Source organism: Natator depressus, chromosome 3 (genome assembly GCF_965152275.1).
Source record: "Natator depressus isolate rNatDep1 chromosome 3, rNatDep2.hap1, whole genome shotgun sequence".
Taxonomy (NCBI): Eukaryota; Metazoa; Chordata; order Testudines; family Cheloniidae; genus Natator; species Natator depressus.
Genome location: NC_134236.1, coordinates 200,419,156 through 200,444,880, shown reverse-complemented (window position 1 = coordinate 200,444,880; position 25,725 = coordinate 200,419,156). Strand labels below are relative to the sequence as shown.

General features: G+C 40.5%; 1 protein-coding gene across 3 annotated transcripts in view; it reads left to right on the top strand.

Annotated features, from left to right (window-relative positions):
- The window catches only part of PLCB1 (phospholipase C beta 1), a 647,792-nt gene that overhangs the window by 583,746 nt on the left and 38,321 nt on the right, over positions 1 to 25,725 (top strand). Inside the window, exon 32 of one of the 3 annotated variants that reach the window (XM_074949682.1) lies at positions 23,280 to 23,327. The exons of the other annotated variants lie outside the window; for them this stretch is intronic. Within the exon in view, the coding sequence (XP_074805783.1) occupies positions 23,280 to 23,327 (48 nt within the window). The remainder of the gene's footprint in view (positions 1 to 23,279; positions 23,328 to 25,725) is intronic. 3 annotated transcript variants of the gene reach the window in all.

Below are 25,725 nucleotides of genomic sequence, written 5' to 3'. Positions count from 1 at the left end.
TTCCTGGGTGTGGGAGCATTGATAAAGTTTTGATTAACTTAGAACTTCTAGTCAAAAGAGTTCAGAGTCACAGTCAACCGTTGGTTATTTTAACAATCTCTGTTTTGACTGTAATGGTAGTTAGACATATTTTCTATTTTTATATTACTTTACTTTTCTATTACATCTGAGAGTGATTTTTTCCTACCACAGCATCTCGATTTGGGCACACAGTATCATATGCAGAATAACTTGAGCACACAAATTTGCTCATACAGACAAGGCGTATGCATGCACACCAGTAGTTAGACTCCTGACTGCCCAAACTATTTGATTTGTATCCACATATCATACTTGCACTTGCAAGTAATCATGCACGTAGACTTACAGGCTGATTGAGGTCCTTTTTGAGGATTTGACCTTTAATTTTAGCTTTTACTGAAAGGTTGGAGCCTTTAAACATTTTGTAGAACAACATACATGTTTTTCCTAATTTTCACCTTGACTAGTAGTGCTGCTGGCAATTAGTGTTCACCCCAGTGGTTTTGGCCCCTTCCCATGTCTTTTCCCCTTATTTTCATTCCTAAATTATCAAATGCTACCCCTAATCTTGTGCAGATAATCATCTAATTCTGGTACTCTCTGTGGTTGGCTCAAAGATTTGCAAGACTCTTGCATTTTTGCAGTGTCACTCTTCTCCTCTGCTCTGAGTGTTGATGGCACATTGAATTAATAGTCCCCAGCCCCGTTCACTGTTCTATTAATTCTACTATCCACCCTGCTTGCAGACTTGTCCATTATGCAGAGAACACCTATGAGGGTTCTTTCTCTGTGGACTTACTGTTTGTCTCCCAGTAGTATTCAGCTTTGCACATCTTGCATTGAAAACAATGTTCTCCGTTAAGCTTTGTGATGGTTTTACAGGTGAAGGTCCTGTTTTTCCATTGCAAGTCTGTGCTAAGGAAACCCAGTTCCTGTTTGTGGCATAAACCTGTGAAAATATAAAACCCTTAAAACGCAGTGTACATTCTTACATATTTATTGTCCATATTGCACAAATGTTGACACCTCGTTCTTAGGTCCCAAATCAAAATCTGCCCTCAGGGCAAAATAGATGTACAGACTCCACTTCATCTAGCTGCTGACTGTACCCCTCTTGATGAGAGACATCTTGATGTGAGTGAAACGTTCTGTGTCAATAGTTGTGCAATATTTGCTGTAAATACCCATTTTTAATCATCCAGTTCTCTCCTGGGGTTTCCTCCTTGTCCCAGCCAGAGACATGAGATTCTCCTTATTTCATCCTCCCACCTCCCAACATTTCACATTTGACTCTTTAAAACCAATTTGCAGCTATTATACTCTTTCCTTGTCAGATTATCACTGACACTCCTTAGGGTTTGACTTCAGTAAGAGTGCTTGGAAGGGCTGCTGTGTTGGACGGTTCATTAGAAAAAAAGGGATTGCTCTTGAGTGTTCTGCTGTTGTGAAATCCTTCCCATGGGTTTAAGGCTGTTGCCTATGTCATGCTGCCTTGCTGGCCCTGGAAGAAAGAGAGTGTACTTGGAAGCAATTAGGCAGTATTATTTCATAAAATTGTATACAATTATTTACAAAACGTACTGTATAATTGCTTCCAAGTACACTGTGAAAATATGGTTCATTTTATTTTTACCGAATTTTATAAAATTATGTAAAAACAAGCCATATTTTTCACAGGTTCGTTTCTATCATATGATAATAGTAGCATGCTATCGGCCCCCTGTCTTATTTTGTAGCCCATGAGAATCCCATGTGGCTTGTAAACAAAAGCGATGCTTTCAATGAAACTTTTGATGATAAAAAAAATCCTACTTCCTTTGATTTTTTTCTGCCTATCGATTTCTTTTGCACCCTCCTTCGTTGCTATATCTAGATGTCAAATACAAAATTAAGACGCCCACTACAATGTTGTCCATAACTCTCCATCACCCCTTAATTAATGAGGTGTTGGGCTTTTTAATCTTATCCAACTATGAGAAATTAGAATGCAAGTTCCTGTTTATTTGTCCAGTGTTACGCACATCTATGATACTGCACACAAACCTTGTGTAATAATAACCAATGCCACGTCATTCTTCAGCTCTTGTCCGTCCCCCATCTGTCTATATCCATCTGTTGTCTCTTGCCTTATGCTTAGCCTGAAAGCCCACTGGGGCAGGGACTGTCTTTTAGTTCTGTATTTGTGCAGCACCTAGCACAGTGGGGTCCTGGGCCACACCGAGGGTCCCTAGGTCCTATAGTAATACAAATTAATAATAATGTTCTTGAAATAAATTTTATTCACCTAAAATAGGAGTCAGCAGAGCGTGATAAGTCTGTTTCCTGTTTCACTGGACAGGAGCAGGAACGAACGAGCTGATTTTCTGGCATGGAGCTGGGCACAGAGGCATCTCCCTCACTCTTGTCTTGACAGGGAGGAGAGCAGGAGTTCATTCTCCCATCCGTGTTATTCTAGAATTTTCTGTACCTGGCTAGGCATTTCTCAGTTGGTTCAGGTTTTAGGTCCGACTGACGGGAGAAGATGAAGATATCCTGTAAATGCTCTGCCTGTGGTGAGGCAGTGCAGCCCAATGGCACAGGCTTTCTACATAACTCTTGGTCGAAGGGCTCCAAACCATAATTGGCTGCAGACTAGGACTTCCCTTATTCTCAGCCCATCAGCTGGAAGATCATAAAATGGAAAAGAGCTTCTTCTCTCAGCTTCCCTCAGGCCTCCAGTCCAAACCTTATCTGTGTGTTATCAGGGACTGGGCCTTTAAGGGCTAAGTGTCTGGATGGGGTGCTCTGATGATCTTGTTTTTATGCTTGTGGGAACTAGATGCTGAATAAAGTGGAGCTCTTGCCAACAGCTTAAGCACTGAGTGTTCACTTTACCCCACCTTTCCCTTCTTCCTTGACTTGTACTCTTTCATTTCCAAAGCTTTTGTGGAGGCCCAAGTTGACAAGTCTCCCTCCCCACCCCATGCCCACCAGAGCCAAAAAGTCTGATTGTTAAGCCACTGCCAATCCCTCCTACTATAGTTTGGCTAGTTTTAGCCCCAACTATCCCCATCGCCCATGGTTCTTTATATACTTTTGTCAAAACACTAGATAGCACAGTTCAGACTGGTTCTAGAGTCTTGGCCAGAACCTCCTTAGCTATCACAGATGGTACTTCTACCCTCCAGAGGACATAAATACAAGTGGCCCTGATTTCTGAGATGACGACGCTAAATGATAACTCCTGATTCAAAGCTGGATAAAGACTTGCTCATTGAATGTTGGACCATGGCAAAACTACTAAGAATATCTCACCTCTATTGATTCTGTCCATGACTTTTGCCCCTTACTGTTGAGGAGAAGCTGGATAATAACCATGCCTGTCTGGTTTTTTTTCAAAGGTACTGACTTATAATACTGATGTGGCTCCTGAAAGCAGACTTGTACACCTAGACTGCCATGGTGAAAATCCAGGGCTTACTCCAAAGAAAAGGTTATTGTAAACCAAGCGAACATATTTATGATGCCTAGGCAGATTATTGTCCTTATCAGGATATAATTTCAAAATGACAAAGGGGATGGTCTTTTGCACATACACAATAACTCCAAAACTCCAGGGATTCTGCCATCAGCAGTTCTATACCTTCTCAAAGGCTTTACCTTCAAGTATTCTGCATCCGTTTTTTCCTTGCTTCTGATTCCAAGTTCTACAACAGCATGTGATGATATGTGGAACTGCAAGACCACCTATTTGAATTTATATTTTCTCTTTCATCTTCTCATTGGACCCTAATCTGGTGGCTGTAGCAATCCCAGCTCTCTGGAGGAGCTTCCGTGTCCAAATTACCCTAACTCATGACTACAGATGCTAGCCTGTTTGGGCTCCCATAGGAAGCTGAATATGGCACAAAGCGACTGGCCTAAATAGAGTTATAGGTATATCTCAATGTGCTTGAGCTCAGGGCTGTAATATGAGCTTTTCACTTTCAGGAGAAGCGTAGTGTACTGCTTTAGCCTTTGAGATGTCAAACTACCAAGCTTCCAGGAATGCTGAGAGCAGTAATCGCTCTTGGGAGGAAGACAAAACGTGTGAATGAAGAAAAGCTGCTAGGAGACTATCTGGCAGTAACAAGTAATAGCAATTCAGAGAGACTGTAGCTCTAGTATCCCTTGAGGCTTTGTAGTTGTTGTTGATTCCAAAGTTAAACAGGCTCAGGACTCATGATATTTGCACAATCCCTAACTGAGGAATTATGTATGTTAAAATTACTGGAGACATCACAGAACTTCTCCTGTTTTTTTCATCTATGAGAGAAAGATAGGGGTGGGGTTTTTTGTTTGTTTGTTTTGCTGTTGTTTGTTTTTATTAAATATAGAGCATATTACCAGACTATCAAGCTAGTGTCTTACCTTATTTTGTAAAAGTGTTTTTAACACGTGATATTATTATTGTGTGAGACATATGTCTGCTATATTTGGTGTTTTATTCTGTAATTCTTAGAAAACGTGTAAACCACTGGCCAGACTTTTAGAAAGGACTTGGGATAATCTTGCTCATTTAGTTTGAGAGTTTGATATTAATTTTTAACACATCATTCTAAATTTGTGGTGCACAGATTATAAATTCTTCATGTGTTTTTATAGTTAAGTATATACCGAACGATAAATGGATATTTTCTTGTAATGTTTTGTTTTGGTTTGTAATAACTGAATAGATAAGAGGATAACATTTCAAGCTTAAATCTTGGATTGAAAAGCATCTATATGTCTTATATACTTGTGAGAAAAATTGCCCATAATCACTTCTGGATACTTATATGCAGTATTATTGGTGCTCAATGTTGAAAATTAGCAATTTTGATTTTTTGCAATACTTCTAATGTAACCAACAGAGAATTTTGGACTGCAAGTCCTTTTAGTTCTGTTCATAAGAACTTTTTTAAGTAGTTGAAATCATGCCTCCCTACTCTTTCTTCCTTTGGAATTTTTTGTCATTAGGACACTGCTATATATCACAAGTATCTGTAAAGAAACTTTGGGATTTTTTGCCTGGCTTTTGTACCAGTGGTTCTGTCAGCATTGTTTCTCAAGGGTAATTTCTATGACATAATTAGATCCTGATTAAATATCAACATGCAGGTAATATTTCACTCTTTTGTAATTTCCAGACCTCAGTAGAGACAGTAACATGTGAGTGCAGCATGTTCTGCAATGTGCTTGTTATAGTTTGGTGCCAGTTGCTAACTGGCAGTACAAAGGAGCATTGTTGTCCTGGTATATTTTAGTCTGTTTATACTTTTTGTGCTGCCCTTACTCCACATCTGCTGTTGTTTTTCTGATGGATTTTTGTAAATCAGATGAATTCTAATTCAATCAAAGTTGGAGTCAGACGATTTAGAGATAAGGCAAATTAATTTGGGTTGAGTAACACAATTCCTTAGTCTTTTAAGCATGTTTTTCAGCTGTTTGGGGAGGAAATTTATATCATGCTACAAGTCTAAAACATTAAAAGCCCTTACTAATTAAAATGGGCAATATTTGCTATACAGTAACCAGAGAATACATTGAGGAGAAAGTAAATAAGGAAATATTATTTACTCCTTCTCTTAACACAAGAACTAGGGGTCACCAGATGAAATTAATAGGCAGCAGGTTTAAAACAAACAAAAGGAAGTATTTTTTCACACAACGCACAGTCAACCTGTGGAACTCCTTGCCAGAGGATGTTGTGAAGGCCAAGACTATAACAGGGTTAAAAAAAAAAGAACTTGATAAGTGCATGGAGGATAGGTCCATGAATGGCTATTAGCCCACGATGGACAGGGATGGTGTCGCTAGCCTCTGTTTGCCAGAAGCTGGGAGTGGGCGACAGGGGATGGATCACTTGATTATTACCTGTTCTGTTCATTCCCTCTGGGCACCTGGCATTGGCCACTGTCGGAAGACAGGATACTGGGCTAGATGGAACTTTGGTCTGACCCAGTATGGCCGTTCTTATGTTCTTAAGGTCAAAATATTCAAAATTGAGTGTCTTACTGCCGAAAGCCCAGATTTTTAAAGATATTTAGGCAGTGCTGCACTCAGCTTGTTTCTTTCACCAGCAGAAGTAGGTCCAATAAAAGACACCTCACTACCTTTGTTTCTTTAATATCCTGGGACCAACACAGCTACAACACTACAATTAACCAAATATGTTAGTTTCAAATCATGTAATGCTGTATAAAAAAAAATTACAGTAAACCTCACTAACTACAGAGCACTTGCCATTCCATAGTTGGGGGCGAGTTTAGTTTTGTATTTAAAACAGGGATTCATACTCTGTTATACGTGAAACAACAAAATATATCTTCTCCAAAATTACAGCATTTACTTTGAGTACAGAATAACTTTTCTGAGAATTTGTTAATAAGCTTACTAGTTAAAATTAATTTAAAATGTGTCCTTTAAGAAAGTTAGCACATGGTATCAGATGTTCTTTTTGTCCAAAATGACCTTAGTAACAAAATAATGCAGAGCCTTTAAACTTCCCATATAGTTAAAACTCACTGAAATCTTGTGCATAGACTACATTGTACAGGCTGCTCTACTCAAAATGGCCACCATCTCCCATTGTTCTCCATGAGACTGGGGGTCACAAGCTGCCCTTAGTTAAGATGCAGCGTAGCGCTTGAGTTGCTGTGTCTACACTGACACTGCATTCACTTTTGTGTGGCGCTAAGTCTTCTAAGGGCACATCTCCTCATTCTTTGCGCTGTAGTGAGCTTATATGGTCTATGAATTCTCTCCCCCTATGGGAGAAATAGTCTGTGTTTTCTGGGAACACCAGGTGAATTATGGGATGACATTGGAGGACTAGTGTTGGTAGCCTGCATTCACATTACAGAGTGGACATGTTAGCAGCTGACAAGTTGCGCTCACTCGAGTTTTAACCCGTACCTGGTCTTGGGCCAGTCACAACTCAAGTTAACTTTGCAGTGAAGACCATCCCGTAGCTGGCTGCTAGCGGGAGGGTGAGGGGAGGAGTCCTCCCATTGCCGCAGCCTCACCATCTCCCTCCTCCCTGAACAGGGGGAAGGTCGAGAGGATCTGAGTAGAGGTCATAAGATCCAGCGTGACCTGCTGTCAGCCCCACACGGTCATATACTGATCCCCCTACAAAGCTGAGCACGTCAATCGGGGTGCACACCCAGTCCTGCTCACCCCCATGTACCGAGCAGAACCGCACGGGTTCTGCAGCTGGGCAGCCCAGTGCCCTTGTTGCAGTGGGACAGGATTTAACCATCTCTTGAAACACACAGTGCATTCTGGCTCAGTTTTCTGCCTTTACCAAGTAGGGGGGAGAGATGAATTTTACCTTAGCAACTGAATCCATTTAATCTGGGAAGAGTCATTCCATTTTGTGTAAAGTGCCTCAGGCTAACCGATCTTTGTAGATTACGGAAACCGGACTCACAATATAGATTTGGAAAGTCATTGCTTTACGCCAGGCTTACTGACAGCCTTTTTGTTCATTTGCCTTGCATATCATCTACATGGAGCATATAAATGTTCTGATCATATAAGACATCTCATCGCCTTTCAAAGATCTAGAAGACTCTGCATCTAGGAAGCTAGAAGAGTGAATATTTAAATACTGGAAAGAGGGTGTTTTTATACAATAGAATTATCAGTCTCATTGTCTCTGTCTGTCCTCCTGCCCGTCTCTGTGCAGAGTATGCAAGAGATGTACATTCCATTTTTGCTCCCCATTCTCCCTATGGTTTTAACCCTGTCCTAGAGGAGTACCTTCCATTTGCATGAAAGAGAACTCAATATCTAAAGCAGTACAGAACCTGCTTTAATGCAATAATGCAAGTTGCCTTTTCATGACTTAGTTATCATGTGATGAGTGTCCAAGAGTTGCATAAATATAATCAGCTATATCTCACTCCTGTGCACTGTAGGGAAAGGAATTTTTTGTTGCTGTTCTTGTAACTCGTTTCAACAGCATTAACCCCCATGAAGTCCACTCTGTCGCTGATCCTGGGCAACCACAGGTCACTCAATCAGTGGAAGCTCTGCAAATACAATAGTGGAAAAGGGAAGACCAGAGTTGCAAGGCACAGAATAACAACCCTGTATGACTTGAACCTGCCCCATTGAAGTCAATGGGAGCAGGATCAGACACTTTATGAATGCCTTTGTGAATCTATTATTTTTCTAAGGTCTGAAAGGCAATACTGCATACCCACTCAGCCCTAATGAGACAACTTCCTGGAAATTCCAAAGGTTATCCTTGCAAAGAATCCTAAACCTTCTCCCATGAGCTTTTCCAGGGAAGACTGAACCGAGACCCTTGGTTTTAGATCACCTGTCTAATTTCAGGTAGATTCCCTTCATTGTGCTGAACTCATCATTATCAATAAACAAATATACAATAAATAGACAGTACATTGGACAGCTCAGAGCTAGTGAGCAGTATCCAAAGTAGATGGATTGTCATGTTCCATACCTAGCTTAGGTAAAAAAAATTAATTAAGATCACCTTCCCTTCGCCACAGAATGACATGTTTTATAGCTTCCTTGAATGGCGTCATTGAAATAATACATCAGAAGTTGCAGCTGACAGTAAATGACAAGGTACAAGAGACAAAAGCTTTTTTAGAGCTGGGTGACTTAGATGAAACCTGTCTGGCTGCACTTGCTTCTTAGGAAGATGGTCTCAATGCTTGCAAGGCTATGGAGACAGCTTCATTAAAGTCAGTGGAGAGAAAAATTAGGACTTTTCAAGTGGTGTTTGTGACTCACAAAACTTTAATAAGTAAAAATATGCAATAGTCAGCCAGTGCTTTGTATTTCTGGAATTTGCTTTGCGCACACACTATGCAGAGGGAAGGGGGAAAGAATACAAGTACACTTTCTTCTGCTTTGCTGCTCAGTGCCGGGTGCTTCTCCTTCTCCTCCTCCCCTCCCATGATTTGCCTCATGCACATGCTCACTGCTCACAGAGACTGCTTTCATTTCAGTCTCATTGTCCTCTCCGCTGCTTCTGGCACTCAAATCCTTTTGCTTTAGAAATATGTTGGAGAACCCATATCTTTGCCCTGTTGGGACAGATGCAGCCGGCATGCAAACTGTACATGCCACATGTGAGCTAACTAAGAAACAAAATTAAAATTTTAATCAAAGCCTTCATGCTTTTACTAAGTATTAAGCAGCAGATTGTTAGGCGTGTAAGTAGGTCACACATTGTGTTGAATGATTGTGCTTTGTCCTTAGCCATCTGGCAGCATGAATCAACGTCAGCTGGATGCAAATATAACTATGCAAAGGTGACCTTGGTAACAGTATTGGTCCATTGAGCAGAGACCACAAGAGGGTTACCTGCATTCACAAGTACATTTTAAGGGTAAAATCGAAAGTGGCATTGCATGATTTCTAACGCTGGGAAACCTTCAGGATACATGGCCACAACTGTCAATACCAGTTAAACAGTCTGCTGTTTTTCATTGATAACTATCTGTAGTTTCAAATCAGCAATTGCCTTAACCCATAGTCATAAATCTGGATTTCAGTGCATGCCCAAGGGCTCACTGAAATTCAAGTGAGTTACAAAAAAGCATGAGGAAAATAAGATGAAAATTATCCTTTGTGTTTGATTGCTGTTTAATAAAAAAGGGGGTGGGGAGAGAGACTTTTCCAGGTATTATCCAAGACATGTTCTAGAGTGAAAGCCATTGTTCTTTTGTACACTGAAAGGTAGGGCTAAAAAAAGAGCTCACTGTTTTGGGTTTTTTTGGGTGGGGGGGAGAGAGGGAAGGAAGTAACTCATCTCTTGAAACATAAACCACTAAACTCTCCCTGATATCTGAGAAAACCTATAACAAAAACCATTAACTTAACCATAACACTGTCAGATCAAATCCTGCCCCTCGTTTTTTGGTTTTTTAAGCCTTTGCAAAACCTAAGACCAGTAGAAAAGTTTCAGTTTTTTTAATGCCAAAATAAATTGGTTTTTAAAAAATAGAATTCCCTTCTGTTGATTCCAACCCATACCTCACAGCTTTGAACACGTGCTTAAGAATTGTGCTGGAATGGAATATATCTGTATTTGAATATCTAATTTTAGGTGCCCAAGTTTGAAATTTTTGCCATAAGTGACAGAGGACATAGTTTCCGTGGCAAGATTAGAACCCAGTTCTGATGACTCCCAGGCCTGTCCACTAAATACTAGATCACATAACTTCTCATGGAGATTGCTGAGCCTTTCACAATGTGAATGCATTGGTAGAGTAAGAGCTTCTTTAAAAAGAAATAAAGAACTTTCAGGGAGAAAATATAAAGCAGAGAGGGCAGATTTATACGTTTCCAAGGTTCCATGCCATCTATTTCATGGGTTTACCATTTGGCAAACCTACACCCATAACTGAAGAGACCATGCCGATTCCTGAATTCTGCCTTCCCAACATTCTAATCCACTTAATTAAGGAAGCCCTTACAAAAACAGAATACAAAATATCAGATGCTTATGTGTGACTTATTTGGCTGCAAAATGTGTGTTCAACTATAATAAGCTAATTGTCTTCAAACTTGTATTGTGTTTCCTTTGCCAGTGAGGACTATGAAATATAGCCATTTTAGGGTTTCTAGCTTCAGCTCTGGTAGGGTGATGAAAGCACAACATTTCAACGGGAACATAAAGGGAAAACATTTTTCTCCCATTTAAAAAATGTTTGACCCAATTGTACTCAATTACAAATAAATAAATAAAATCTCCTTTATGCTGATCCCAAGCTCTGAAAACATCTAGTGAAAAAGAATTTGTCTGAGAAGGTTACAAGAAAGTTGAAGTGGAAATTGGAACTCAGCCTTAGCCATGTATTCAATGCCAACAAACACTGTCATATATTAAATATCAGGCCAACAGCTCCTACCATATTCACACATTAATTTCAATAAAAAGAAAAGGAGGACTTGTGGCACCTTAGAGACTAACAAATTTATTTGAGCATAAGCTTCCGATGAAGTGAGCTGTAGCTCACGAAAGCTTATGCTCAAATAAATTTGTTAATCTCTAAGGTGCCACAAGTCCTCCTTTTCTTTTTGCGAATACAGACTAACACGGCTGCTACTCTGAAACCTGTTATTAATTTCAATGGCACTACTCACATGAGGGTACTGAATACAATTTGGATTTCTGAAAGCAGTCTGGAATTAAACAAGGAAAGAGTAGCAAACACTGTACTATAATATACAGGAGTATTATTGTCCACTGGAGGTCACTTTTTCCAATATAAGGGATAATAGTTATTTCTAGGAAGAGTAAACATCTGTTTCATTATTAAAACCACTGAGAAATGTATTCACTTTAAATTACTGATGGATGTGGATCAGAGGAAGTCTACAATGCCTCGTGGAATATTTTCGATACGGAAATATAAAATGTGTAATGACAGTGATACTCAACATTTCATTTCTGTTGCTTTAGACTTAAATTTTACGGGGGTTTTGGTTTTGTTTTATTTAAGGCTTCCAGTTTTACTTTTTCCTCCAGAACAGGCAGTCCAATTATTCATATGGAATAAAATGTTCAGTGAACTTTACCATTTTTGTGCTTGGAATTAATTTGGAAACAAACCTTTTTAGTAATTTATTCATTATTTTTAATTGTTTAGCTAACCATTTTGAACAAATTTCACCTTATTTATTTGTGAACGGCTCACTTAGATTATTTACTTTTATTTGTGAGGTGTGACTGTTTTCCCCCAGTCATATGGCATTATGGGCCTCCTTGAGCACCCGTTGAAGTCAATTAAAAAAAAAATTCCACTGACTTCTGTGGGAGGTGGATTGGACTCTGGGGGGGCGGGGAGGGGGAATCATGGGCCTATTGAAGTCAATTGGAATTATGCAGTTTGACTTCAGGAAAGGCAGGATTTCACCCTGAAGGCTCACTACTGCAACTTTTTAAACAGTAGAATAGCAAGTATTGACCAACAAAATCTCATTCTAAAAGCACAAATTGACATACAAAGATTGTCATTCATATAGACTTCAGTTCGAGAAAGCATTCATATTCAGGAAAGCACTTTAAATTTAAGCACATGCTGCCCTTAAGAGGCCATAAAGAGCAGCCATTCTCAAACATTTGGGAAAGTATTTTTGCTCACAAAGCAAAGTTCACAAATAGACAATAAAATGGACCACAGATTGCCAAACTGAATAATCATTCAGCATTCAAGCAAACACGCCTAAATACTTGTAGTGTTGGGTGTGGGGGTTAGTAGTACTTCTGCAGCTCTATTCTAGACCTTTTCCCTGAAGCAAGAACATTGGTGGGTTTTCAGTAATCCAATTTACAATTCCATCAGGATTAACGTTCACTTTTAAATAAATATCTGAGAGCCTGAAAGGTGATCCACTCAGTCTGTAGGCAAGGACTGGCCTGTCTCTCAAGATTTGTGAGAGTGTTGGGTCATCCTTCAGGATAGGTTGTAGATCCTTGATAATGCATTGGAGGGGTTTTAGTGGGGGGCTGAAGGTGACGGCTAGTGGCGTTCTGTTATTTTCTTTGTTAGGCCTGTCCTGTAGTAGGTGACTTCTGGGATCTCTTCTGGCTCTGTCAATCTGTTTCTTCACTTCTGCAGGTGGGTATTGTAGTTTTAAGAATGCTTGATAGTATTGTAGTTGTAAGAATCCTTGCCTACGGACAGCCCCCCAACCTGAAGCGAATACTCACCAGCAACCACATACCACACAACAGAACCACTAACCCAGGAACCTATCCTTGCAACAAAGCCTGTTGCCAACTGTGCCCACATATCTATGCAGGGGACACCATCACAGGGCCTAATAACATCAGCCACACTATCAGAGGCTCGTTCACGTGCACATCTACCAATGTGATATATGCCATCATGTGCCAGCAGTGCCCCTCTGCCATGTACATTGGTCAAACTGGACAGTCTCTACGTAAAAGAATAAATGGACACAAATCAGATGTCAAGAATTATAACATTCATAAACCAGTCGGAGAACACTTCAATCTCTCTGGTCACACGATTACAGACATGAAAGTTGCGATATTACAACAGAAAAACTTCAAATCCAGACTCCAGCGAGAGACTGCTGAATTGGAATTCATTTGCAAATTGGATACAATTAACTTAGGCTTGAATAGAGACTGGGAGTGGCTAAGTCATTATGCAAGGTAACCTATTTCCCCTTGTTTTTTCCTACCCTCCCACCCCTTCCTCAGACGTTCTTGTTAAATCCTGGATTTGTGCTGGAAATGGCCCACCTTGATTATCATACACATTGTAAGGAGAGTCACCACGTTAGATAAGCTATTACCAACAGGAGAGTGGTTTTTTGGGGGGGTGGGGGGTGTTGGGGGGGGAGAAAACCTGGATTTGTGCTGGAAATGGCCCACCTTGATTATCATACACATTGTAAGGAGAGTGATCACTTTACATAAGCTATTACTAGCAGGAGAGTGGGGTGGGGGGAGAGAAAACCTTTTGTAGTGATAATCACCCATTTTTTCATGGTTTGGGTGTATAAAAACGTCTTCTGTACTTTCCACAGTATGCATCCGATGAAGTGAGCTGTAGCTCACGAAAGCTTATGCTCAAATAAATTGGTTAGTCTCTAAGGTGCCACAAGTACTCCTTTTCTTTTTATAAAAAGATTGTTAATGAATATGCATTATTCTTGTTTATTTGTATGGCAGTAGCGCCAGGATCCACAGCCATGGACCAGCTAAGCGCTGGACAAACACAGCACAAAAACTCTTCCCATGTTGCTTCCTGACCACAGTAGTGAACCAGATGAATAGATACTCTTTACACCTTTAATTTTATGTGCATTGTATAATTACTAGTGGAATTTACTACTTGTATTATGCAAGAAAACTTGAACTACTTCTTGCTTACTGGAGTGTAGAACTGATAAATAGCCATCGCATTCATACATTTGGCATGATGGTTAGCATTATTTATTATTTACTTATGGTTGCATACGCCTTGTCCTTTCATTAAAACCTCTAAGACCAGTTGGTAACAAACAACCATTGTGAAGCCCTAAGAAATGAATGAGAGAGACTGCTGCAGCTTTTAGAGTAAATTTTTATCCCAAGAAAAGCAGACGAGATGACCCTTGAGATGACCGTCTAACCCTGTGGTTCTATGATTCTATGAATGAATAAGCCATCAGTTCTGATTCTGGGAAGAACAATGTGAAGAGTTTAACACAGCTTTGAGCGGGGGTGGAGAATGAGCTCTGTCCTTGAATTTAAAACTCAGACAAATAAAAGAGACATATTAGTGACCTAATGAACATTACATCCAAGAAAGGTGAAAAACTTTGCCTCAGGACAATGCAACAGAGCATAGCTACCACTGCTGTTCCTGACACAGAGCAATATTATCGCCATGGTGTAGTCTAACCTCATGCACAGAGACATAATGGCATTACAAGAAAAATGTGTGCCATCATTCAAAGCAACAAGAAAGAGTGCAGTGATCAGTCAACAGTTAATACAGCAAATGGATGGGACAGTCCTAACAGTTTGTTGTGCCACCACTCCTGGCCCTTTCTATGAAGGCAGCATGATAACAATATTTTGTAATGTATCCAGGTAAAGAACTAGTTACAACTTGTCAGACACTTTCTAAAATCTGATTACTTGACCCATTGTGAATTCCAGGCCTAATTTTGTAGAACACTGAGACTTTCCATTTGTCACATTCTCTGGCAAAAGTCAAGGCCAGCATTTTAAACTAGGTTCCTATAAGTTAAGCACCAAAATCCATTTAGGCTCCAAACTAAAAGTTCCCAGACTTTTGGAAGCAAGCAACACCTGCAGTTCCTATTGATTTCATTCAGGAGTTTAGAAACCTACCTAGGAACCCAGTTTGCAAAATTTTGGTGCATGTTCTCTGAGAATTGTCTCTGCAGATTGCCACTTATGGGTTGAGCACCCTGGAGCAGTTGAGCATCAGTAACCTTCTAGAGAGTAGTGCTTATTAGAGCTGCCCAAGCACCCTTTCATGACATTAATCATCTGGTGCCTAAGCTATAAAAGGGCTGTGTGGTTCCAACTACCTCAGATTTTTTCCTTTACGTGAGTGGCTGTAGGTGGTAGAGCTACCTTCTTTTCATACCTGGAGGTGTTCGTGAATCCATATGTACCTGTACTAGATATTGGCTGGCTTGGGCTCAAAAGGAGAGCTCTTGAGGAGTTCCTGAAAGAGACATCCACTGTTTCTATCCCCAGGACTGCAGATAACTGGGGCAGATCTACCTTGATATCTAACTAGAGGTTCTCTTTTGTATAGGCTAATGGTGCTCTGTACAAATCAAGGCTTTCCTCCCAAAGATGATTTGTGGACACTGATAGAGCTGAAGAAGCTTTGAAGACTTGCCTTTGTATTTTAGAAATCTGTTGGGCTTCTGTCTGGAGCTCTGTTAATACATTTATTCACCACTACACTCTCACCTTCGCATCTAGAACTCATATTTGCTTCAGGAGGGCCGTTCTGCACTCTGATTGATAAGAACTTCTAAGACCACCTTCCTGAGCAATTACTCCTCCTAGACAAGAACATAAGAATGGCCATACTGGGTCAGACCAATGGTCCATCTAGCCCAGTGCCCTGTCTTCTGACAGTGACCAATGCCAGGTGCTTCAAAGGAAATGAACAGAAGAGGGCAATCATCAAGTGATCCACCCCTGTCATCCAGTCCCAGCATCTGGCAGTCAGAGGCCTAGGGACCCCCAGAGCATGGCATTGCATCCCTGATCATCTTGGCTAATAACCACTGATGGATCTGTCCATGAACTTAACTAATTCTTTTTTAATCCAGTTATAGTTTTGGCCTTCACAACATCCCTTGGCAACAAGTTCCACAGGTTGACTGTGGATTGTGTGACATAGTACTTCCTTTTGTTTGTTTTAAGCCTGCTGCCTATTAATTGCATTGGATGACCCCGGGTTCTTGTGTTATGTGAAGGAGTAAATAACACTTCCTTATTTATTTTCTCCACACCATTCATGCTTTATAGACCTCTGTCATGTCCCCCCTTAGCAGTCTCTTTTCTAAGCTGGCCAGTCCCAATCTTTTTAATGTCTCCTCATATGAAGCTGTTCCATACCCTTAATCATTTTTGTTGCCCTCTCTGTACCTTTTCCATTTCTAATATATTTTTGAGATGGGGTGACCAGAACTGCACACAGTATTTAAGGTGTGGGCATACCATGATTTATATAGTGGCATTATTATATTTTCTGACATATTATCTATCCCTTTCCTAATCGTTCCTAACATTCTGTTTGATTTGTTGACTGCTTCTGCACATTGAGCAGATGTTTACAGAGAGCTATCCACAACAACCCCAAGATCTCTTTCTTGAGTGGTAACAGCTAATTTACCTATGTATTGTTGGAATTATGTTTTCCAACAGTGTGCATTACTTTGCATTTACCAACACTGAATTTCATCTGCCATTTTGTTGCCCAATCACCCAGTTTTGTGAGATCCTTTTGTAACTCTTTGCAGGCTGCTTTGAACTTAACTATCTTGATTAATTTTATATTATCTGTAAACTTTGCCACTTCAGTGTTTAACCCTTTTTGCAGATCGTTTATGAATATGTTGAACAGTATTGGTTCCAGTACAGATCCCTCAGGGACACCAATATTTACCTTTCTCCATTTGGAAAACAGACCATTTCCCCCTACCCTTTGTTTCCTGTCTTTTACCCAGTTACTGATTCATGAGAGGACCTTCCCACTTACCCATGACAGCTGACTTTGTTTAAGAACCTTTGGTGAGGGACCTTTTCAAAGGTTTTCTGGAAGTCCATGTACACTATAGACACTGGATCACCCTTGTCCACATGTTTGTTGACCCCCTCCAAGAATTTTGTTAGATTGGTGAGGCATCATTTCGCTTTACAGAAGCTGTGGTGACTCCTCCTCAACAAATCATGTTCATCTATGTGTCTGATAATTCTGTTCTTTATTATAGTTTCAACCAATTTACCTAGTATAGAAATTAGGCGTACCAGCCTGTAATTGCCAGGATTGCGTCTGGAACCTTTTTAAAAAATTGGCGTCACATTACCTGTTCTCCAGTCATCTGGTACAGAAGCTGATTTAAGCGATAGGTTACATACCATACTTAGTACTGCAATTTCATAGTTGAGTTTCTTCAGAACTTGTGGGTGAATAAATACTAATAAGTCACCAGGACCAAATAGTAATTTCTCAACTTGTTCCAAATCTCCTCTATTGACACCTCAACATGGGACATTTCCTCAGATTAGTCACCTAAAAATAATGGCTCAAGTGTGGGAATCTCCCTCACATCCTCTGCAGTGGGAAATGTGCAGAGGCAATAATTAGAGAAGGAAGAAAGTTTATTCAGCAGCAGTTAGTTATTTCAGGTATTACTCCTACGTGTCCACACTACCTGCCTATATTCCCTTCTTCCTCAGAGCTCTTTGCTAGAACTCTGAGGTTTAGAGGAAGGAGCTAATATGGTTAGGATGGCATGGCCCTTCTATACATTCTGCTCTGGAAGTTTGGTGAGAACCTTTCTGTGGTCCCAATGGGCTCTGCTGTCCTGGAGGTTCCCAAAGTCCTGGCACGAAGCTGCAGATGCATATCTTATAAGGGTGAATGTGCAGAGACAATACGCTCAAAGCACTGGACAGAGATCTCTCTTAAAGTTCAGACTTTTTTTCAAGTTGCTGTTCCACTGTCTCTTGAGTCTGTTTGCTTAACACAACACTGAAAAGAAAGGGATGGGTGTTTTCTTAAAATACACAGTCAGTTGAAAGTATTTTTGTTGAAACCTGAGACCAAAAGCGTGGGCCAATGAGGGTCAAACTGAGATGCCACCTCTGAATCTGCAGTCCTCTCGTTGGCAACAGAACAGTTTATTATTCTGCTGCAAGCCTGGGAGAAGCTGGAATTGGGGCATCCAGGCAGGGGGAGGTACACATACACACCTGTGCGCCACAGGGTTCCGTCCCAATAAGAAATCAGATCTCCCTTGGACGGTACATAAAACTGTAAGTGTGTCATTCTTTGATTCTCTAATGCTCAAAAGTGAAATTGGCTGTGTGTAGGTATTCAGTCCACCCATTCCCTTGTTGTGTAGATTTGTTGTTCTTACAAACTGTGGAACTAGACTGTAAACATAGAATTATATGCCGCTGGCTGGGTTAATTGAACACCATTTGTGTGGAGTGCTGTAGTTCTTTAGGATTAAATGCTGCTTGGAGCAGGAAATCTGTGATTTTTAATTGACAGGAAATTGTTTATTGTGAATTGATCTGAAGTAGGCGCAGGTGTACTCAATTAGTTCAATATTAGCAGGATTTTCTACTCAGCAAATTGATATTAAGTCACCAGGAGTTTACCAGCGTCCATTCAATGTATTATCTGAATGAGGCGAACTTTGGCTTCAGATGAGAATGCGGCTGAAAATGTGTGGTTAAAAACGAAGAAAATCGCTTCTTGTACAATATATAGACTGGAGAAGGGACTTTCCCATCTGGCACCTTGAAAACCGTCATTTGGCCTATATACTAAATCTGGCAAAATAAAAGTAAATAATGATGATTTGCTGAAAACTCTTTTGCATACAAGTTTTTTCTTCCTTTGTTCATTCAGTTTGTGATTTTGAAACGGTCAAATTTCAATTTTTAATGAAGTTTGAGGAGACTTAACATTTTTCTTGATAAGGCATTATTTGAGAACTGCAAAAAGGCCCTTCCTGGTACAACCTCATTGAGGAGGTGGCATTGGACTAAATCTTCTCACAGAAGAAGCCCCCACTACCCCTCTCCCCCACAAAAGCAGCACCATGTGGTCTGGTGCATTTTGAGCACAAGAGAAGGATCTAGAAAGGCCTGAGTTTTAGCCCCCATCTCTGCAGCATAGTGGCCTTATCAATGCTTTTTACTTTCAGCTTTTTACAAACCATATTAAGTTTGAGGCAGGTAAATATAGTTCAGCCCATTTTACAGATGGGGAAATTGTGGCTGATAGAGGTTAGGAGATCTGCTGAAAATCACACAGTAGCACAAGCAGGATTGTTAGAATGTCAGACTGCTAAATTTACGCCGAATCCACTAGACCATGGAGACTCCTAGACAAGGTGCATCCTCAGTCCAGTCTGATTCTGATCTCAGTTGCACCGATGTAAACCTGGAGTCACGTCAGAGATAGCAGTGGAGTCACTCCAGATTTACACAGGTATGACTTAGAACAGGATCTGGGGTAGAAAAAGCAACATTTCTGAACCCCCAATGTTCCAAATCAAAATGTGTTGTTTCATCATAGAGATAGCAGGGGAAATTGGAGATTTGATTTGGAGATCAAAGCATACAGGCCTCAGCTGTGAGTTGCATGCCCAAGCAGGGAAGTAATGGGACATATGGATCGCCTTACATCCCCAAGTAGATTACCCACATCACACTGAGAAGCGGGGGGAGACAACAGCTGCCAATGGGCTGTTACTCCACCTTCCACATACATAGGTGGGGAGAGTCACATTCCTCCCTTTACTGGTAGCCAGCCCAGAGGGGCAAGTAAGTTGTACCAGCCAAAGAGCCTGAACAAATTATTTCCCCCATGGAGCAAAGGGGGAATCTGGGAGCTGATTGTGATCCCCGGAGTCACGTTCAGGTTCCTGTCTTGCTCTTGGGGCAGCGCAGCTATGCACTGCCCTTGACTTACACTCTAGCCCAGCAGTTCTCAAACTGTGGGTCAGGCCCCCAACGTGGGTCGCCTGAGGGCTTCAGCCCTGGGCAGCGCAGCTCAGGTTACAGGCCTCCTGCCTGGGGCTGAAGCCCTTGGGCTTCGGCTTTGCTCTCCCTGCTTGACGCGGTGGGACTCTGGCTTTGGCCAACCTGGGGTGGTGGGGCTCAGGCAGGCTCAGGGCTTCAGTCCCCCCTCCTGGGGTCATGCAGTAATTTTTGTTGTCAGAAGGGGGTCGCAGTGCAATGAAGTTTGAGAACCTCTGCTCTTGCCCACGAAGACCTTTGGGGTGCACTGGCTCTTGTCCAAGTGCCATTCTAAAGTTACCTTTGTACCACCACAGGAGATTTATTGGGTGTAGAAAACAGAAGCATCTGGTGGGGAGGTGACTTGCCCAACCTCACCCAGCATGCTAATGGCAGGGCTGGGAATTGCACCAAGGTTTTGTAAGTCCCACACCAGTGTCCTAGCCACTAGGCCACAATGGCTCCCAAACTTACTGTTTAGGCAATTTTAAGGTCAAAGAATTCACACAAGTGGTAACTAATATGGGGAACTGACCCTGGGAAATGAGTTAGGGCTTTGGTTAATTTGTTCTTATTGGGAATCAAGTATTAGTCTTTTGTGGATATATTGGTAAATTATTAAATATTATTTTTCTGGGTCATAAACTCTCCCAAGAGTGACCCAATAAATCTCTCTAGACCTGAGGGGCTTTATAGTATCTATACTGGTATTTTTAGCAGTGTAGTATCCTGCTGCCTTGGAGTTCTTCCCCACCACAGTGAAAAACTCCAGAGGTGGGGAAAGGTTCTGGCAGGAGTGTGTCAGCAGGGAAAGCTCTGGCAGCTCCCTGCGGCCGAGCCTTTCCCTACTGCCTCCCTTGTGTCAGAGCCTTTCATAGACATGAGTAGCTATGCACCGCAGTATGGACACAGCCTTCGGTGTGTAGATAATGGATTGATCAGGGATCTTGCCCACAGACTAAATTAAGACATGGAGTGAGGTTATATATTTTATTGGACCAACTTCATTTGGTGGAAGAGACAAGCTTTCAAGCTTCAGAGAGCCCTCTGATTACCTTTCCAGACCTGAAGAAGAACTCTGTCATGATCAAGAGCTTGTCCTTTTGACAAACAGTAGTTGGCCCAATAAAAGATATTACCTTATCTTCCTTGTGTGTCTCATTGAATTCACAGAAGTTTTATTTCTGAAAAATAAATTACATTTTCTTGCTGTCTGTCTATCTAAAAAATGTCAATAGATAGACAGGCAGACAGATAGATATAGATATAAAAAGTGCTTTGTAGATGTATATATACAAAACAGTTTCTACCTATAAAAATTCAATTCTACTTTAAACAGATTAAGTTATATTGAAAGGATTTAGGAAGGCCTTTTGAAGTTGAGAAATTTATGTACAGACCTTGCCTTTTAACTTATCTGGAATTATTTTACAATAATAGTAACCACAAGTTGATTTTAAAAAATTAGCATGAATAAAATAATCATAGAAGAACCCAGCCTGAAAACCTACCCTTCTTGCCCAGAAATGAAAATAGGAGGAAATATTAGAGGCTAAGTTCCACCTTTGATTAGATTGCGCAGTTTAACTGAAGTCATTGTGGTTGCACCGGTGAAATGAGGACAGAATTGGGCCTTTAGGTCTAATATTGCTTTCTCTTACACTGGTTTTATACTAGTCCTGATTTACACCCACATAAGCAAGATCAGAATCAGACCCATTCTGTTGCTCGTACATTTCTTCTCTGTACTTTTCTTGATCAAAGAAAAATTCCGTGAATTTTTAATGAAAGTAGCTGCTCCAAAGTGGGCAATCAAACAGTTTTGATTCAAACAGACACTATAGTCCAGAGTCACAAAGAAACACAGTTTCTGGGTCTTTTGAAGGCAAAATGGCAGGACCAGAACGAGTAAGATAGGACATGTTGTTATGATCCAGATTCTGCTTGAGCTCCTCCCTATAAAGCCCAATTGAGTTTATTGGAATTGCAAAGCTTTAAAAGTTGAGGGGAAAATTTGGCCCCGGATCTCATCTTTTCTTTTTGTGTTGTGTGATTTAACCTTCTGCTTGCAGACATTTGTATAACGAAAGTTATTACTTAAAATATCATTGACACCTCTCTTTTGAAGGTAAACTCTATTGCACATCCGAGGGAAAACTTCAAAGGAATCCATAGGTGCTGGAACTGGGGGTGCTGCTGCACTCCCTGGCTTGAAGTGGTTTCCAGCATATACAGGGTTTACAGTTTGATACAATGGCTTTCAGCACTTCCACTATAAAAATTATTCCAGCACCTCTTGAAGGAATCGTGAATTAAAAACAATTCTGGGAGAGATTTTCAAAGTTTAGGATTCCCAGTGACCTGTGCTCCTAACTTGCTGGGCCTTTTTGAAAATCTTCTCTTCTTTCTCAAACAAAGAGGTCTTATCACAGACCTAAGCAGCCATGAAACCCTTGTTTTAGGCCAAACGCTAGGGTGGTGTCTGTACAAATGAGTTGCCAGCTGAGAGACTGGGGAAGAAAGTCTGATTTGTCAGGAACTGTGCAAACAGAATCAAATAAGGTGTTATGAGACAATGTTTTTGGTAGCTAGTATTCCCTTTGTATTTTCCATAATGTGATTCATTTTTCTTTGTAATGTTTTCAAGATGCCCATAAAGGATAATCAGGAAAAAAAATCCAAATTGACAGAACTGATTTTAAGCTTCAGGCTCAAAGCTTCAGGTTGTTGTTGTGGATTCCAAGTACACAGTGCTCTGGGTGAGATTCGGCTCTCATTTGTGATGATGATGTAAATCTGGAGTAACATCATTTACTCCAGTGGCTGTCCACTGGATTTACAGCTGCATAACTCAGAAGAGCATCTAACCCCTCATGACAGCTCTGAGACCAGAAATGTAAAATACTCTTTTTGATGGCCTTTGGGACAGTACAGAACAGCCACGCATTGACTATTGTCAGATAAAATGAAACATGTTTATAACCTTCACATTTTAAATGCTTATCGTGCACTGATTGATTTTTGCACTTTCTATAGTAGTAGGGCTTCTCCACATAAATGCTGGGAAAATACAGCATTGCAAATTAATTATGGATAATAGAAAAAATATACTCATTTGACTCTGATCTCCTAAGATCTAGTCCGTCATTCAGAAGCTTAGTGTCTTCTCTCTGTGATGTTCCCTGAACATTACTGTGACTAATAGCTATTCAGATGCATTTTTATGATTTGGGAAGCAGTACATTCTGTCTGTGTTGCATTAATTATCTGCAGATTTAAAATGTTTCACCAAAAGCCATTTAACATGACTACCGTGCATGCACAAAGACAACTAAAATCAATTCCTTGCTAGAACAAAGGAGTTGCTGGTTTTTAAAGACAAGATCCATGTAACTTACCATACGGTAAATGTAGTCATAACAAATGAAATCAAAAGAGCTTCAAATTCGGAGTTCATTTTAATTCTTGTGTTTCTTCCTGACTCTCTTTCTTATGCTGCAAGACAATCCTGTTCGCTGACTGGAACTCCATAGCAAGCGAGCACTCTGTGGTAAATATGTGTGTGCAACACATGATTTATAATGTCTGATACACTTGTGCTAATTGGATCAAAAAATAGCAATAGTGGCAAAGCACATACATTATCTATATAAGCTCTGAAAATATTTTAGAATTTGAATTATGTGCACCTTAATTCAAACTAAGGTATCATATTTTGTAACTGTATATCACAGAGAAATTCAGGCTGTCAGTTAGCTACAGCTGCTATACAGATATCTCTGTTACATTTGATTGACTGCGTTTTGGGTACTTGCTAATGATGAAGGTGAAAATCCCAAGTATGGTAGAGGAGAATTGTTTTATTGTCACTTTTGGATGTTGCTTTTATGAAGTGATTAGCCATTTTGAACCTGATTTTCAACTTCCAGCTAGGTGGTATTTGCATGTTCGCAAACGTGCACGCACTTTGCACACGCCCCTCACCGTGTGCACACCCAGATCCCCGCCTGTGAACAAAAAAGTCCACAGGAATACCTATCTAGCCCTGTGAGTATGTAAAATTGGGATCGCTTGCATGCAAAGGAAACGCCTTTTCACAAATGCAAATGTGCACTTACCCAGGAGGTAGGCTAAAAATAAGATCCTTGAAGTAAGGATCAGGAGGAGCATTACACAAAGTAAATAAGTTAGCCCTGGGATGGAAGTTAGTGTGCTCCAAGGTTTGTTTTAAGGAAAATTCTAGGGGCCAAATTCAGACCTTATGTAATGGATGCAACTCTCCTGGAAGTAACTAGGCCAAATTCTGCAGTGACAAAATGGTAATGTAACTTAAACCTCACATATAACTGTGGCATAAAACTGGGGCAAGTGCTAAAATAATGCAACTTCAACTGATTTATCTGTCAGCAGGTATGCAAAATCAGTGTAAGTTCCAGGCCAAAAGGGCCAGAAATTAAAGTGCCCCAGGAAAAGTAACAAGGGAATATGCACAATAAAGCAGCCGTCTCATCCCACCTTACATTTCACCTTCTCACTGCTCCATTTTTCCTGCTGTAATCCCCACATTCTGCTCCCTCCGCATAGATTATGGATTTACTTTGCAAACTCCACTCTCACGAGCGCCCATTTTCTGGCCAATTTATACCCAACATGTAACTTACAACACCATTTATGTCACTGCTAATGTAGCAGTTTTACAGCCCAAGGTGAAAGAGAGTTCAAGGGGAAAACAGATAAAGTGGTTTCATTCATTCATTGTGACGCAATATAGGAGAGCTTTGTAAATTCTGTTACATATTAATTTCATTCAAATCCAGCCATATTAAGTTAGTTAATGATGATTTTTTTCTCCACTGTGACTCAATTACAAGACATTTATAAATCCAAATGAATGTAAGATGAGCGCACAATGCATAAAATGCATTGTTCTCCCCCTTCACCATTATCAAGGATGTAGCTTGGTAATTATGATCAGTTTACAAAAATGCTTTAAGGGGAAACATTTTATGATCAATTTAAGTATTACTTCGGCTATTAAGTTACATAAACTTTATTAGCAGTTTCATTAGAATAGAAAATGAAAACTCTGACCTTTGTGCTACTCATTTCTTTCTATTTCAGTTTAAAAGTTTATTTTCAATGCTTTCTTAACAAATTTAACAGACAACCAGCTAGGACCAAGCATCGTTGACTTTAATTAATGTGTGCCCAGCTATCATACCGGGGCTGACTTTGACCCAGTGTCACCATATATTTAAAACATACCGTGGTGTCTGTAATAGTTCCCATTCTGAATATATGGAGCACCGTGTATGCCATGGTGTGGTAGACCCCAAGCTTTTAATAGCACCTACTGTACTGCAAAAATAGCCATAAAGTTTTAACTCCTACAAACAGAACTAGAACTGCAATCCTTATTCATGCAGCTACCATCAACATGTAGCAATCACATCACTCCCCACTGCAATCTCTGCTGGGGTGAAATATCAGCTGTTACCACACAGCAATGCTACACAACAGTATAGGAAAATAGACGAAGAATGCACAGCCAGTTGCAAGTGGAAAAGTAATTTTAGTAGGGAAAATGTATTTATATGTAAACTGATGGTGTTCTAATCCAGCTCCAAATAAAAGCTACACCTTAGTCAGCTCCAAAAAGCTACCCTTCCTGAAGTACAGTTTTATTAACAAAAAGATAACCTTCAAGGTAATTGCCCTATGTGGACCCCTTGGAGTTTTTTGGATGCTTCTAGGCTGGAGTTCTTTCCTTCAGGGCCTCTCTGACTCAGGCCTGTACTCTCTTACAGAAGGCTACCTTTACCCCCTTTACATTTGGGGTGATGTATAATGAGCTACTCCTGTCCCAGAGAGTCAGCAATAATTAGTCTGCAGCTCTCTGGGGGGTTCCAATGCCTGCTAATAGGGTGGGCTAATATTAAAATCCTGCC